At 32.2% G+C, this 13,287-nt stretch overlaps 2 protein-coding genes and 1 long non-coding RNA gene across 7 annotated transcripts in view; 1 reads left to right on the top strand and 2 right to left on the bottom strand.

Moving 5' to 3' along the window:
* LOC109861601 (myelin P2 protein) overlaps positions 1-7,283 on the bottom strand; it is a 7,942-nt gene extending 659 nt beyond the window's left edge. Inside the window, exons 1-3 of one of the 3 annotated variants that reach the window (XM_020441321.1) lie at positions 6,969-7,283; positions 6,716-6,838; positions 1,434-1,705 (exon numbers count right to left, since the gene is read on the bottom strand). In XM_020441321.1, coding sequence (XP_020296910.1) covers positions 1,434-1,705; positions 6,716-6,791 — 348 coding nt within the window. In that variant the 5' untranslated portion in view covers positions 6,792-6,838; positions 6,969-7,283. Of the gene's footprint in view, positions 1-1,433; positions 1,706-3,229; positions 3,367-6,715; positions 6,920-6,968 lie in introns of those variants that run through there. The other 2 variants (XM_020441320.1, XM_020441319.1) reach the window with 2 other exon arrangements.
* Positions 7,284-9,111: 1,828 nt separating this feature from the next.
* On the top strand, positions 9,112-11,691 carry LOC109861604. 3 transcript variants are annotated; one of them, XM_020441326.1, is made up of 5 exons: positions 9,116-9,976; positions 10,452-10,611; positions 10,678-10,838; positions 10,942-11,097; positions 11,248-11,691. In XM_020441326.1, the coding sequence occupies exons 1-5, from the start codon at positions 9,799-9,801 to the stop codon at positions 11,283-11,285; spliced, it is 693 nt and encodes a 230-aa protein (XP_020296915.1). In that variant the 5' UTR covers positions 9,116-9,798; the 3' UTR covers positions 11,286-11,691. The 3 variants fall into 3 exon arrangements, with proteins under 3 accessions (XP_020296914.1, XP_020296915.1, XP_020296913.1); XM_020441325.1 differs by lacking the exon at positions 11,248-11,691 and having other exon boundaries at positions 9,112-9,976; positions 10,942-11,225; XM_020441324.1 differs by having other exon boundaries at positions 9,119-9,976; positions 10,678-11,097.
* Positions 11,692-12,766: 1,075 nt separating this feature from the next.
* LOC109861603 lies at positions 12,767-13,287 on the bottom strand. Its single transcript, XR_002251003.1, has 3 exons — positions 13,172-13,287; positions 12,955-13,077; positions 12,767-12,806 (listed from the first exon to the last, which is right to left on the bottom strand). It is a non-coding gene; the product is annotated as an uncharacterized LOC109861603 (long non-coding RNA).

The raw sequence follows: 13,287 nt of genomic DNA, 5'->3' as shown, positions 1-13,287 counted from the left end.
CACACACACACACACACATATATATATATATATAAAAATTATAACTCTCGCAACTCACCTTCTTTCCTTTTTTCTTTCTAGAGAGTATTGTGGCAAAAAGAGAAAAAACATATGTATATATAAGTTTTTACAGTAATGTTCTTTCTCTCTTTGCCACAATAATCTCTCGATAAAAAAGAAAAAGGTGAGTGCGGGAATTACTTGAACGCCAGTATCTCACGGTAGTACACGAGAATTGTCGCTAGACAGATCAATGGATCTTTATTGGTATCATTTTGGAGCTGGGAGTTGCAGGATTGTAAATGTCACGAACAAGAGAAGCGCACGCGATAATTTTGACCGGACATTTGATGAAATCATTATAACATTAGCCGCTCGTGCAACGATCCCTTACCACGACGTTCCTCTACGTAGCTTTTGTACTTTAATCGGCAACTCTCCTGTTACCCACATCAACGACACGAATCAAAGTTCAAGTGCTTACAGAGAAAGGATGCGTACGAGAACGCATAAGCACGTACAAGAGCAATAAATGTATCTTCTAATACAATTCAACCACGTCATTGTTCACATACTTTCTGTGGGATAAGATATTTAAAGAGTTTAAATATCTCCGTTACTTGTGCGTACGAAACTGCGAGGTTTTTGTACGTTTGTATATAACAATTGAATATAGAAATATAACAAGAAAAACATTCTTTTCAAACACTTTTATTTTTTATATATTACTTTCATTTAAATTTGCGCGCAACAAAAATATTGATCTTAGCTAGAACATATATCTAGATCTGCAAGTTCCCAGTGCAATTTTATTTACATTAATCTTTAAGACATTCAGTTCCGCCATAAATTGTAAAATGAGCATAAAACCGTTTTTTTGTTTACATTCCGCCGTTTTGACTTCATACATTTTTAGTGACAATTAGTCGATCACTAACAGAACTGCGCAATTCTAAAGTTTCATGGATTTTCAAAACGTCGAAACAAAAGTGTATGTGTTCTAGAATTAAAAAACTATCTTATATACATTTCTCACACACATCTGATATGATGTCTCGGTAAGACATCAAATTATTAATTTTCAACCAACTGAAATACAAGTGTTTATTTGTTTATAATCAAAGCTCCAGGAACTTACCTTATATGAAATATAAAAACATAAGATACTTTTGTCTTTTGTTTACTTGATCAAAGATCACTATCATAGTGCCATTTTGATATATAGTATACAACGACTACAAGTATATTACATCGACGATCTAAATCTAGCACCTTGAAATGCGAGTAATGAATATTTCTTGAAGCTAATAAAGTTAGATCAACGCAGCTTGTTATACTGCTACATGTTGCATGTTTATATTACACAATAGTTTATTTAATTAATTTTATATAAAAAAATCCAATAAGTATATTTTTTCTATGCATGCACTTACTGCTTTCATTTCTGTAGGTCCGAATTCCCTCTCGATCGTAGTGTTTTTGTCACCCTTTTGCATTTGGACGAGTTTGTTACCTTCCAGAGTGCACACGCTCTTTACTTTCCTGCCGTCTGCAGTCTCCTCGTCAAACTCCTCCCCGAGCTTAAATTTAATTTCGGTGTTTTTAAAAGTGCTAGTCGTCTTCAGAGTATACACTCCATCTTTTTCCGTTAGTTCGACGGTAGGACTAACTGTCGCACCCATTTTTCGCGTTACCATACCCACTCCTGTAAGAAGGTGGAAAACACACATTTTTATTGGTCTATGCAATAAAAATTCAAATTTCTTTAATGAACACGTACTTGATCACTAAATATGAAACTTGACAAGTACACACACACACACACACACACGCGCGTACATATATACAAATGTATATATATATATTTTATGATTACATATAATTATACACATACTTATGTGTAGACATATTGGGTGCTTTCCAACTACGTACACAGGCGACACTGTGTAACACAGTGTCCATTAGTGTGAGAATGAGCATATCAGTGTGTCTCACTGTAGTTGGAAAGCACCCTTTATATACATCTCTTCGTGGACTGATATGAGTTTTGACTCAAAAATTGCGCATCAGCGTTTCTAGAGAAAATTATTTTTTTTCAAACGCTTATATCTTCGAAACTACTAGAGATTTGTTCAATTTGTCTTTTTTTTGTTTTTTTATCGACGCAGAATCATTCAAACTTTTGATTCAAAAAAACAAAATTGAAAAACATTAATTTTTCGCGGAAATTTTTAATTTTGAAGTCGCGTAGGCCTCAAAATTAGCCAGTCCAACTAGTAGGCATTTTTGAGTCAGTCCACAAAAGGAGATATATAAATACATAATGGCTAGTCTATAATGGGAGTAGGCAGTATAGAGTAAGAAGTAAGGTTCTTGGAGTTCTTTTATTTTTGTCTATACAAGTGATTATTTCGCATTTTTTAACACACGTCTTTCATTGGCTAACAGTAAGGCAGTAGCATAGAGCTTATACTCATGGAGAGGCCCTGCGACCGCAAGGAGGATCGACAAAGAGAGATATATTTTTCTGTTTCAACTGTGGCCACTTCTTATAGAAGAGAATAACAGAGAACACGGAGTGGGGGAGCCACAGTTGAGACAAAATATATATTGAAATATATCTCTCTTTGTCGATCCTCCCGGCGGAGCCCTCTCTATGGTTAGCATATAGGCAGGGCCTCTCCATGAGTATAAGCTCTATGGGCAGTAGGCAGTGCGAAATGGGAATTGTCCATTTTGTTATTCCCGTCGTTTCTTCACTGAAAAATAGAGTCCTTTCCAACTACGTACACAGGCAACACTGTGTAACACTGTGTCCACTAGTGTGAGTGAGACACTGATATGCTCTTTCTCACACTAATGGACACTGTGTTACACAGTGTCGCCTGTGTACGTAGTTGGAAAGCACCCATAGTTTACTCTCTACTCCTACAGCCTTACAACCTTCATTGTAGACTAGCCATAATGTAGCATAAAAAGCATAAATTGATATTGCGTCGCGAGTACTCTATTAGGATAAGTTTTAAATTATAAATCTATTTAGTCAACTTAAAGTTGAAGTAAAAAATAAAGTTTTATATGTTTATTTTTTGTAGTGTATTTCTATCAAAAAGTTTTAGTTGCTAATCCTACACAACAAAAATTTCTCATAGAATCTACATACGAAAAGCTTCTGAATTCGGAATATTCTGTATTTTCATGTGTTGAAAAAATTGTCTTTTTCACTCACCTAAGGTTTTCATATACTCATCGAACTTGTCGCTTTTTTGGAGTTTGTAACGATTGCCTAAAATATTGTTTAATATTTCTGACGACATTATATGCAATGTATTATCAATGCTTGTGAGAACGAGACTGGCTAATGACGCGACCGGTTTGTATGTTTATGCGTAGTAGACTGTATCGTAGGTAGACGGAGGTTATCAAAAAATTATAGTAGTATAGTTCATGGTGTATCTCTCAGAGTTAAACTTCAAGGTGAAAGAAGTAAACTTTGATGTTTGACCCCCGACTGAGTAAGCAAGCGCTATTTATAAACTTTGTGACAATTTATAATTTATAATTTCAACACAATTATTTATGTCTGCGTTATTTTATGAATGGAGATTAACTTTGTTCTAATTTTTAATATTGTACACATAATTAAAAAAACCAGTAATATAAGGATATTATAAAACCATAATCCAAGGATATTTAATTGTAATTCATTATGACTACAAAAAAAAAGAGATAAGAGGTTTGAAGGTTACAATGCTGATTTAAAATTAATTTTGACTTATGCTGCACTGCTCCGTCAAGTAACTAAAAACAAGTTATTTTATCTCCATCAGGTGATAACAAAGTTACAAATTCACGGTCAAGTCACGCAAATGTTGTTTATCAGTTTTTATCTTCGTTTCACCGCGCGAAAAAGACAACTAACCATTATTTTTTATGTCGTGCATAACGACACATCGGAGACGTACAAAATGACTCGCGCACGTTTAGAATCGTGCTCTTATTTAATTTCCGGTGAACAGCTCTCAAAGATTACCATAAAAATTACAAATAAAGTGGAAATGATGATAGTCGATAAACAGTTTTCTGCTTGAAACTTTTATTGAATTCTTTGTACGAATTACTGACGATCTACCTATTATTTCTTATTTCGCTCAAAGCTGAACGTGACAATATTGAAAAATAAGCAATAATAAGAAAATAAGAAAAATAAGCAACTTAATTTTGATAAACATCATATATACAGATTGTCATATATCCGTATTTAAAATTCTGATGAAATACAATCAAAATATCATAAATCATAAATTGAACTAATTTTTACAAAATATTATTCATCGAATAAGACTGAAACTGCATGATTCATCGATTTTATAATGCTAGTATGATTGAGTAACAAAGAGAAGAAAGAGACATTGTTTAGAATCTAGCTTTTTAGTTTATATTGTGCCAGTGTCAAGAAAATAATCATAATTATTAGGCTCGAGAAAATGAACATTATGTTGACTTTGTTTAAAAGTCTAAAAATTCTGATTTTAAAAACATTTAATGTAACTTCTTTTCTTTCTGTCTTTTCCTTTATCACTTATAAAAAGAGACATAATATCATTACAAAGCTTTGGGAAATTTTATACAGGTGCAAATACTAAAAGACAATTGTGATTTATTAATCTTGTTGATGAATTAATTCATGTATTAAATTGAACCACAATCAGACAGTCGACATACGATTGGAATTAAGATCGAGGTCAAGGCGTAATTTAACGTATTAAAATGATTATCTTCCTTCTCTCTTCATCAATATCTTTTACTAACTATAAAAAATATATAACAGTTATAATTAACCGCGATTAGATATATGATAATATGCAGTAAGTGTAATCATATGGATAGTTATATTTAAATTTTCAATAAGCAAACAATTATTTAGAATGTACAGTAGAAACATGTAAAGCATTATTACATATTATAATTAGTATATGAAATAATGCTTTATTATATATCCTTGTACTTCTAAGCATATAAGTATTCTACACAAGTCTATAAATTTTCAAAATAAATATTATTTATATATAAGATATATATTATGTATTATCCTTTAGAAGGAAGAACTTTTGAAGTTTGTCTTGTTCACGTGTAACATTCGTAATAATCACGTGCACATATTTATTCACGTTCTTCATGCTAGAAAAAACCTACATGCTACATTGTATTGCAAAAAAAAACTGTGCGTTACTCCTACAATTTCATTATTATAATAACAAAATTTTGTAAATAATATTTGTCAAAAATTGCGAAAAAGTCATTATGCATTTCCACAGTATGTACCTCCAATAGGCAAATTGTGAAAATATTACACAAATATGACATCATGAGTGACGACGACTCTTGCATTTCTTCATATGCAATCATATTTCTACATATTTTGAACATCACATAGCTAAATCTCTTCTCAATTATTGGACAACTTCTTTGTGAAATTAATTTTGCAAATATACTGCTAAGATGATTCGCTATATCGTTATTCTTTTGCCGAAATAGTATTTGGAAAGTAATTTTGCAAACAACTACAAATATTTCAGAAAAGATCAATGTTTTTCATCTATTTCCTAAAATATGTCTGTATAATTGCAAATTACAATTTTAGTGCAAGATTTCGTCACATAATTTTGTAAATGGTTTCCTATCAGGGAAGTATATTTTACTACAAGAATAACGCATATATGTATTACGTGTGAGGTTAATAACACAATTTAAATTTGTATTAAGTTTCTAAAAAACTTTACTCATTTCGAAATAACTAAAGAAATATATATATATATCGCACGCGCGTGCACACACACACGCACGTATATTTTCCATATAACTACACTTATCGTCAGAGAGTTGTATTATCAATACGTCGATATAACAGAATCGAATAATAGAATTGTCTATGTTTCTTGATTATCTTATTTGATACATATACGCGTACTTATTTTCTTAGATTTAAATTGTGGATAGTGCAAGTTTGTCTCATTTGCAATTAAAAACTTTTATTATTTACGATTATTTTTAAAAACAGTAGCAAAGAATCATATGCAAACTGTTATGCATTAATAGTGTTGATATGAACTCAACACAGTCAAATTTAGAGTATCCAATTTGACTATGTGTGTTGAGGATACTCTATAAGAACATATCTTTATAAGATATTTTATAAGAACAAATCTTTTTATTTACATTTGTGATTATAGTATAGATTAATTTGCTTTATGCAAGTACACAAACAGAATTCTTGAAAGGTTGCTATAAAATATGTCTAAATACATTTATACTGAACACATATTTCAACATATAAGAAATGTGCGAAATATTGCGTAATATGTTTAAAATCTGTGGCAGTCAAAGTTTAAAACAGATCTGTATAGATGAAATTATAACTGAACGATTAAACATGACAAAAATGGTGTTTTAACATTAATTTTTTCACGATGATATTTTAAGCATTCTGACTCATGCACATAGTTACCATAAATTTAAAAGGATTATTCAGATTTTCCTTAACAAGATTTAAGTAATATTTTATAATATCAGTTATCTTTATCAAGCAAAATATTAGCATCAGAAGAGAACTCTTATTCACGTTAATATTGAAACATATTCTTGTTTGGAATTAAGATTAAGATTATGACTATAAATAATCAAAACCTAAAAGTCATGTTCGATTACTACGTACCGAGAGCTTTCATAAAGTCGTCAAAGTTCTCGCTGCTAGCGAGCTTGTAACGCTTTCCGAGAAACTCGCTGGACATGATGATTGACCGAAAGAACGATTTTAGTGAAGAACGAAAAGCGGCGTCTAAGAAAAAATTGAGAACCGTTATGACAGGAACCTCGTCAGCTCGACGCGTTTATGTGAACTGAACAGGACCGGCCAGGATGAGGAGGTATGATGAGATACGAAACTCCATCTCTCCTAAACTATTTACCTTTCTCTCTCTCTCTCTATTTCTCTGTCCCTTCCACACTGGTTGTCGTTAGCTTGGTCCGCCTCGATACTAGGGTCGTGCTCCCTCTCTCTACACTTTATTCTCCTTCTCTCATCGAACGCGCCCTTTCCCTCCTGTTGATTCTCTCTGTCTTTTTCGCTTCTTCAACTTCCTTTTCTTCCGATCCTTTTACTCTTACCACCAATGTCCGAAATCTTTCCGTTTCATTCTCGCCCAAATGTTCCCACCACTTCAAAATCTAGTCGCAGCTGCGACATTCACTCTATGATATCCGCCCTTGTACAGTTTTTATTTTCTTCGTAATGTTTTTTTATTTATCTTTGCGCTCTTATGTATGAGTATGATATTAGAAAAAACAAATAATTGAACAAAATTAGCAATGAGTACAAACAACTAAACTTTATATATATATAGATTAATTTACCAAATTTAATTATATTTGTAATTTTTCTCTTTTGGACTTTTTTTCTCTCGAAATACCAATGTTTTACACAAATATTACATATATGTGTATATATATATCATATAACATATATTTTTATACTACACACACACACACACATTATATATATATATATATATATATATATATATATATATATATATATATACACATGTATATATACACGTATACACATATATATGTATATAAGTTAAATTTTCTTAATATAGATAATTCGTTATTTTACTAGAGCAAATAATATACCACATCACAGTCACGCAAAGATATAGAAATTATTGCCGATAATCTTAATAATCATTCATATAATGCGCGATTATTATGATTATCGGCAATAATTTTTATTATACGCTAAAAATATTGTATTGCAAATTGTAAGAAATTCCGGATAATTACTACTTTTCAGTTTTAATCATATATTAAGTGCACTGACTTACTCTCAAGTACATACGATACAGCTAACACGAAGTTCAAGAACAGCACAAAGTCGAACCATCACGTTATTACTTACGCGTTATTAGTCATGCTTAATGTGAGGTACATCGTACCATACAAATGCCCTCTTCTTATTGGTTGATACATCAGCGCGCTTGATTTCGCGACGAATCATTCCCTCCCCCCTGCGTTTGAATAAAAGATTAACGATACTTATATTGTAATCTTTTCACAATTGTGTTCAAATAATAATATTCTGACTCTCAATATAAAACTAAATGTAAACTCTGTTTACATTTTTACAAATAAAGTGTCGGTTCTTAACATATTTAATCTTCTGCAAATTATATATATGTATATATATGTATATATTATACATATAATCAAAAAAAGAATGTTCACATTTTTTTACTTATTTCTTTCACAAGAATTGTTTTTCTCACATTGTACAAAGTACTCCGTTTCTGTACGTTTTCCAGCGGGTATAAGGTTTTTCATGCTCACACAAGAGAAACTGTATTAAAAAAAATTGTGTGCAATTCATGATTCCACGTTTGATCCAGTAGCGTCGATTTGTTTGCGATCCGCAACGCCTACTACGGTCGATAACGGTGCGGTAAAACCGCGTCAACGTTGCCGTAATAACGCACACATAAATGTCGCGTAGCAACACGTGAGTTCCAACATCAACGACAAACGCTTGGCAACAACGCGACCGCGGCGGTGCGAATTCCGCACACTCACCGATGGAAAGTGGTCTCTTATAAACCAGCTAGAGTTTACCGATATATTGATAACTGTTATTTATTTAACAGATGACATTTTGTAAAAACTTGTAACTTGTGACTGTCGGTTTTTTATTCATTTTTATATGTTGTATATGTGTTGGCAATTTTTTCCATTGCTGCAACAATACTGTTTACTTATTATCAGTGTCTTGCACGTGTTTATTTTTTACAAAAAGCTGTAAAAAAGTGTGAACACACATTTTTTATGAAAAGCTGTTTATTTAGTATACACAGTTCAGTAAATGATGAAATTATAACAGATACTTCTAGCATATACTTTATTAATTTTTGTATAATGTATAAAGTGTATTTTCAAAAACATTATTTTAGTAAAATTAGTACTTGATATATACATCACAGATGTACATTACAATATTTCTGACAATATTATGATACAAAAATTTAATATAATCAAATATAAAATTAAACATGTGACAAAGTTTTTATTATATATAGGAGAATTAAGAACTGTTAAAAAACCTGAGAAGCATAAAAATAAAGAAATTTCTACACACGAATATTTCATAGACAGCGTCTACGTGTCTGATCATGTCTGCGCGGCGAGATTCCGCCGTCTTTCGTCCTCGCCAACGCCGTATTGGTCTGGCAACGTCGCGGACGGCATAGATTCCGCTCCGCAACCGCAACCGCACGTTTGCTGGGCCGCCATGATACCAAAGCTGTGCTGGCCGTACAACGGTTTCTCCGCAGTGACGCGCAAGCCACTGCCGACGACGCGACGTAACGAACGTCGGACATACGGCTGGCCGCGTGCGGATGTTATATTGCCGATTACTTTCACGTATTACAATCAACTGAGACCACCGGTGTGACAAAAAAGTTGTTTTACGGCAGGTGGATCACTGCCGAGATCGATCTTTATGCTTTTCTATTTTGACTCCTTCAGGAGGGATTTTTTAATCTTTACCTCAATCTTTTTTTCTTTTTCTCTTTCTGTCTTTCTCTTTCTTCCTCATTTTAAAACACTCTTAGATCAGTACAAATTTCCTGATATCAAAATAGTCCATTTATTTTGTCACATTGTACGCGAATCAAAAAACAAAACGATTTGATCGAGAAGAGCCAAGCGAAAAGTTGAGAGCAAGAAGGAATTCTTGGAAACTCTATGAGTATGTTTGATACGGAAAGGTTTATTGAGGAGATACAGAGGCGGCCTGCGATCTATGATGTGAAACGCGGCGAGTACAACGACCGTAACGCCAAGATGACCGCGTGGGACGAAGTCTGCCAGGTGATGGTACCGAATTGGGCGCACTTAACGGATGAAGATAGAAACATACAAGGTATATAACATGTCATCGCAATTGTAATCGATCCGGATTCCCTTGGCTACGTTATCGCTAAGCAGAAATCCGGAAATTTAGAGTTGGCGCGAATCGATATTTTTTATCTAATGTAAAAAATAACTTACAATATCGAATAATCTTATAATTAGGACATATTAGTGAATAACACATAACATATTGAGTGCTCCATGTTATGTCTTACATATTTGTTTTACATATCACAAAAACTACATCTTAGTTTTATTAATTTAAATTAATATTTCATAATGCATACTTACAAGTGTTCTTATTTAGTTAAAAAGTGTTGAAGAAAGTTTACAGATCAATAATAATTCTTTAAAATCATACTTTGAAATCATGTATAACAAAACTTTTGCTATTAATAGCATGTATTTTTTTCGAAGAAAATTTTTGAAAGTATATAAAGCTCTCTCTCTTTTTCTTCCTTCGCAATTTATTTAATATATTTTAGAAAAAAATTTGCGTGGGAAATGGCGAAATATACGAGACTACTTTATGAAAGAACTCAAGCTTCAAAAATCCCATAAAAATGGACCTGCCGGCCGAAAGCGCAAGAAATATGTGTACTTCGATAGATTACTGTTTCTCATGCCGACGGTAGAAAACAAAAGGTATTAACTTTTTCGTTAAAAGTTATAATCTCGTACGCCGTAACCTTATATAATTTCTTTTTTCAGGAATTCTGCGTCACTTAGCCCCCCGTCAATGAGCCCAACACCAATCATTTGCAAGGAGGAGGAAAGCGAGGGTGAAGTGGATAATCCCGTAATCGAAGAGTACGACGTACCTCTTGCACATGGTGGTTCCGTAACAGGAAACAGGGAGTTTCTTCAAGGGGGTACGCCCTCCTACAAAATGTGTCCGCGTTACTCGAAACAACTTTGTGAAACATCTTTCACACCTTTTGACAACGAGATACATGATATTCTTTCCTCGCATAGTAGTCAACGTGTTACCGTTGACGAAGATGACTACGACAAAATGTTTCTTCTCTCGTTGTTGCCGATCATCAGACAGGTACCGGAAGAAAAAAAACTTGATGTCAGAATACAAATGCAACAAGTCCTTGCTATGGCAATTCGCCCGTCTGATAAAAAGTAAGCCACTTGTATCGTTTTTTCAGCCATGTGATCACGCGCAAACAAAAGATGATTTCTTTTATTTATTTTTACACATTTTTGTGTCCGTTTTGTTTTAATATTTTGAACATGTATATAAATTAGCTTATTTCTTGATATATTTTTTAGGATGGATGTTGAAGTTTAATTTCACTATTCCAGCGTGAGAACTGACAAATAGTATAAAAGTTATTTTTTCTAATGTATTTAATAAGTTATATTTTCTAATATATTTTGATCACCAAGATCATTACGTGTTCGGTAAAGTACTTTGACATATTTTTCAATATAAAGCTTCAATATTGTATAAATATACCGTGATCATGATAATTATAAATGTTGTATTAAAGTACATTTACAACTTAGTTATTACTTAAGGAAATACTCTAGAATATACAACACATAAATTTTATACTATTTTAAGATAAACATTATGAAATATAAATATATGACTGTGATATTAAGTTTTTGACAATCAAAGACATGAAAACAATATGTACTATATGGATGCAATCTCATGATCCAATCAACAAATTGACTTAATTCTTGTGAAATATAAAATATATAAATTCATGTTATCTTCTCTTGAATTTTTGATTTCCTGTAAGTAAAAATTATTACTTCATCTGTATTAAGAATTTAATCAGTCTGAATTAATTATGAAATCTAAAAATATAAAACTGTTTAATAAACACATTACACACAAATTACTACTTTTTTTAAATGTTTATTTCTTACAGATTTTGCTTTTAGAATATAGTAATCATATAAATACTCTGATAGCCAAGTCTATTAAAAAAATATGTCAAGTGCTCATAAAATGCCAGGGACATCAAAATTATAGCAGATCTGTCAAATAAGTTTAGCAGCAAATTGAAAGCAGAAACTGAATAGATCTTTGTCAAAACCTAAAACTTAATAATATCACCTTAAAGAATTGTGACAGATTTGTCCAGAATGTACTTTATTGATGATAATAATTTTAAATATGATATTTGATGCTTTTGCGGTGTGTTGTATTAACATTCATCCATATCAGGCTGCTCTTAAAACCTTGATAAAGCAAGCTGAATGTTCACGAAACGTCAGTATAAAAATGACATTAATGCAGTTCAAACCCAAAATATATCTTCAAATGTTTAAACACAGATCTAATGATCTTACAGATCAATCTTGATCTGTTGCAATAGTGACATTCTGCTTAAATTTATAGGCAATTCATTTGCAAAGTGTTAACAGTTTGTTTACTAGATGTACATCTAATATAATATGATCCGTTTTGTTTGGATTACACATAATTTCAAAATACAATCGTCTGTCTATGATAAAAAGACAAGATGTAATATACATAATAATGACAAAACGAGATAACCAATTAACTCTAATCCTGTAAATCCTCACAATGGTGTCCAAACGGATTTAAAAGTATCTTATTAACTACCCAGCAAACAATTTGATTGTCAGATGTCGATTTTGTCGCCAACTGCCACATCAAATCCATATCCATCTGTGTCCTCAGTAGGATATGGTTTTGGTGAGTTTTGACCATGTCGCGTTTTTTGTGTGTGTGTTAACAGCTTTGGCAGCACACAAAGCATGTTTCCGTATTGTAGCGTTTCTGCACACAGTTTCTGTTGCCAGGTCTGCGCAGTCAGAAATTGTTTGCTGGGTATTTAGTAGAGGAATTTCTAAAAGATAAAAAAATACATAAAAACTGTTATTTCTTTATAGAATATTGAAATATTATTTCAATATAGAATATTGTGAAAAACTCAATGTTTTAATCAATAAAAAAATCACGTCAAATATAAATGGCAGGATTTACTGGATAAGTACCTAAAAAATCGTTTACAGAATTAGAGCACGATTTTCACTTCTGTCACATCATATATACAACTTTCTATCATGTATAATGTATACATCTTGCACAATTTTTAACGAAACACCTTACCATTGTTACTGAAAAGAGAACAATTTGCAAAAAACAAAACCAACAAAAACAAAAAAACGGGATAACACATGTTAAACAGGACAAACGAGACAGATCTCTCACTCAGTGTTGTTAACAGCCATATTGTTTTGTAACATTTGTAACAATTTCTGATTAGCTACTGCGTATTCACGGAAGTAGTGGATTTGGTTTCGTGCACTTGTGGCTCTTGGACCGTA

The sequence above is a fragment of the Pseudomyrmex gracilis genome, unplaced genomic scaffold (genome assembly GCF_002006095.1).
Source record: "Pseudomyrmex gracilis isolate BER0280 unplaced genomic scaffold, ASM200609v1 scaffold_864, whole genome shotgun sequence".
Classification (NCBI taxonomy): Eukaryota; Metazoa; Arthropoda; class Insecta; order Hymenoptera; family Formicidae; genus Pseudomyrmex; species Pseudomyrmex gracilis.
Note: the sequence above shows the minus strand (reverse complement) of the source record. Positions and strands in the feature narration are given on the sequence as shown.

What these genes read in the sequence shown, in the direction of transcription:
- LOC109861604 (XM_020441324.1), top strand. Translation starts at nt 9,799, where the DNA reads ATGAGTATGTTTGATACGGAAAGGTTTATTGAGGAGATACAGAGGCGG. An exon ending in TGAAGATAGAAACATACAAG is followed by an intron (nt 9,977 to 10,451) that starts GTATATAACATG and finishes AATATATTTTAG; the next exon opens with AAAAAAATTTGCGTGGGAAA. An exon ending in CCGACGGTAGAAAACAAAAG is followed by an intron (nt 10,612 to 10,677) that starts GTATTAACTTTT and finishes TTCTTTTTTCAG; the next exon opens with GAATTCTGCGTCACTTAGCC.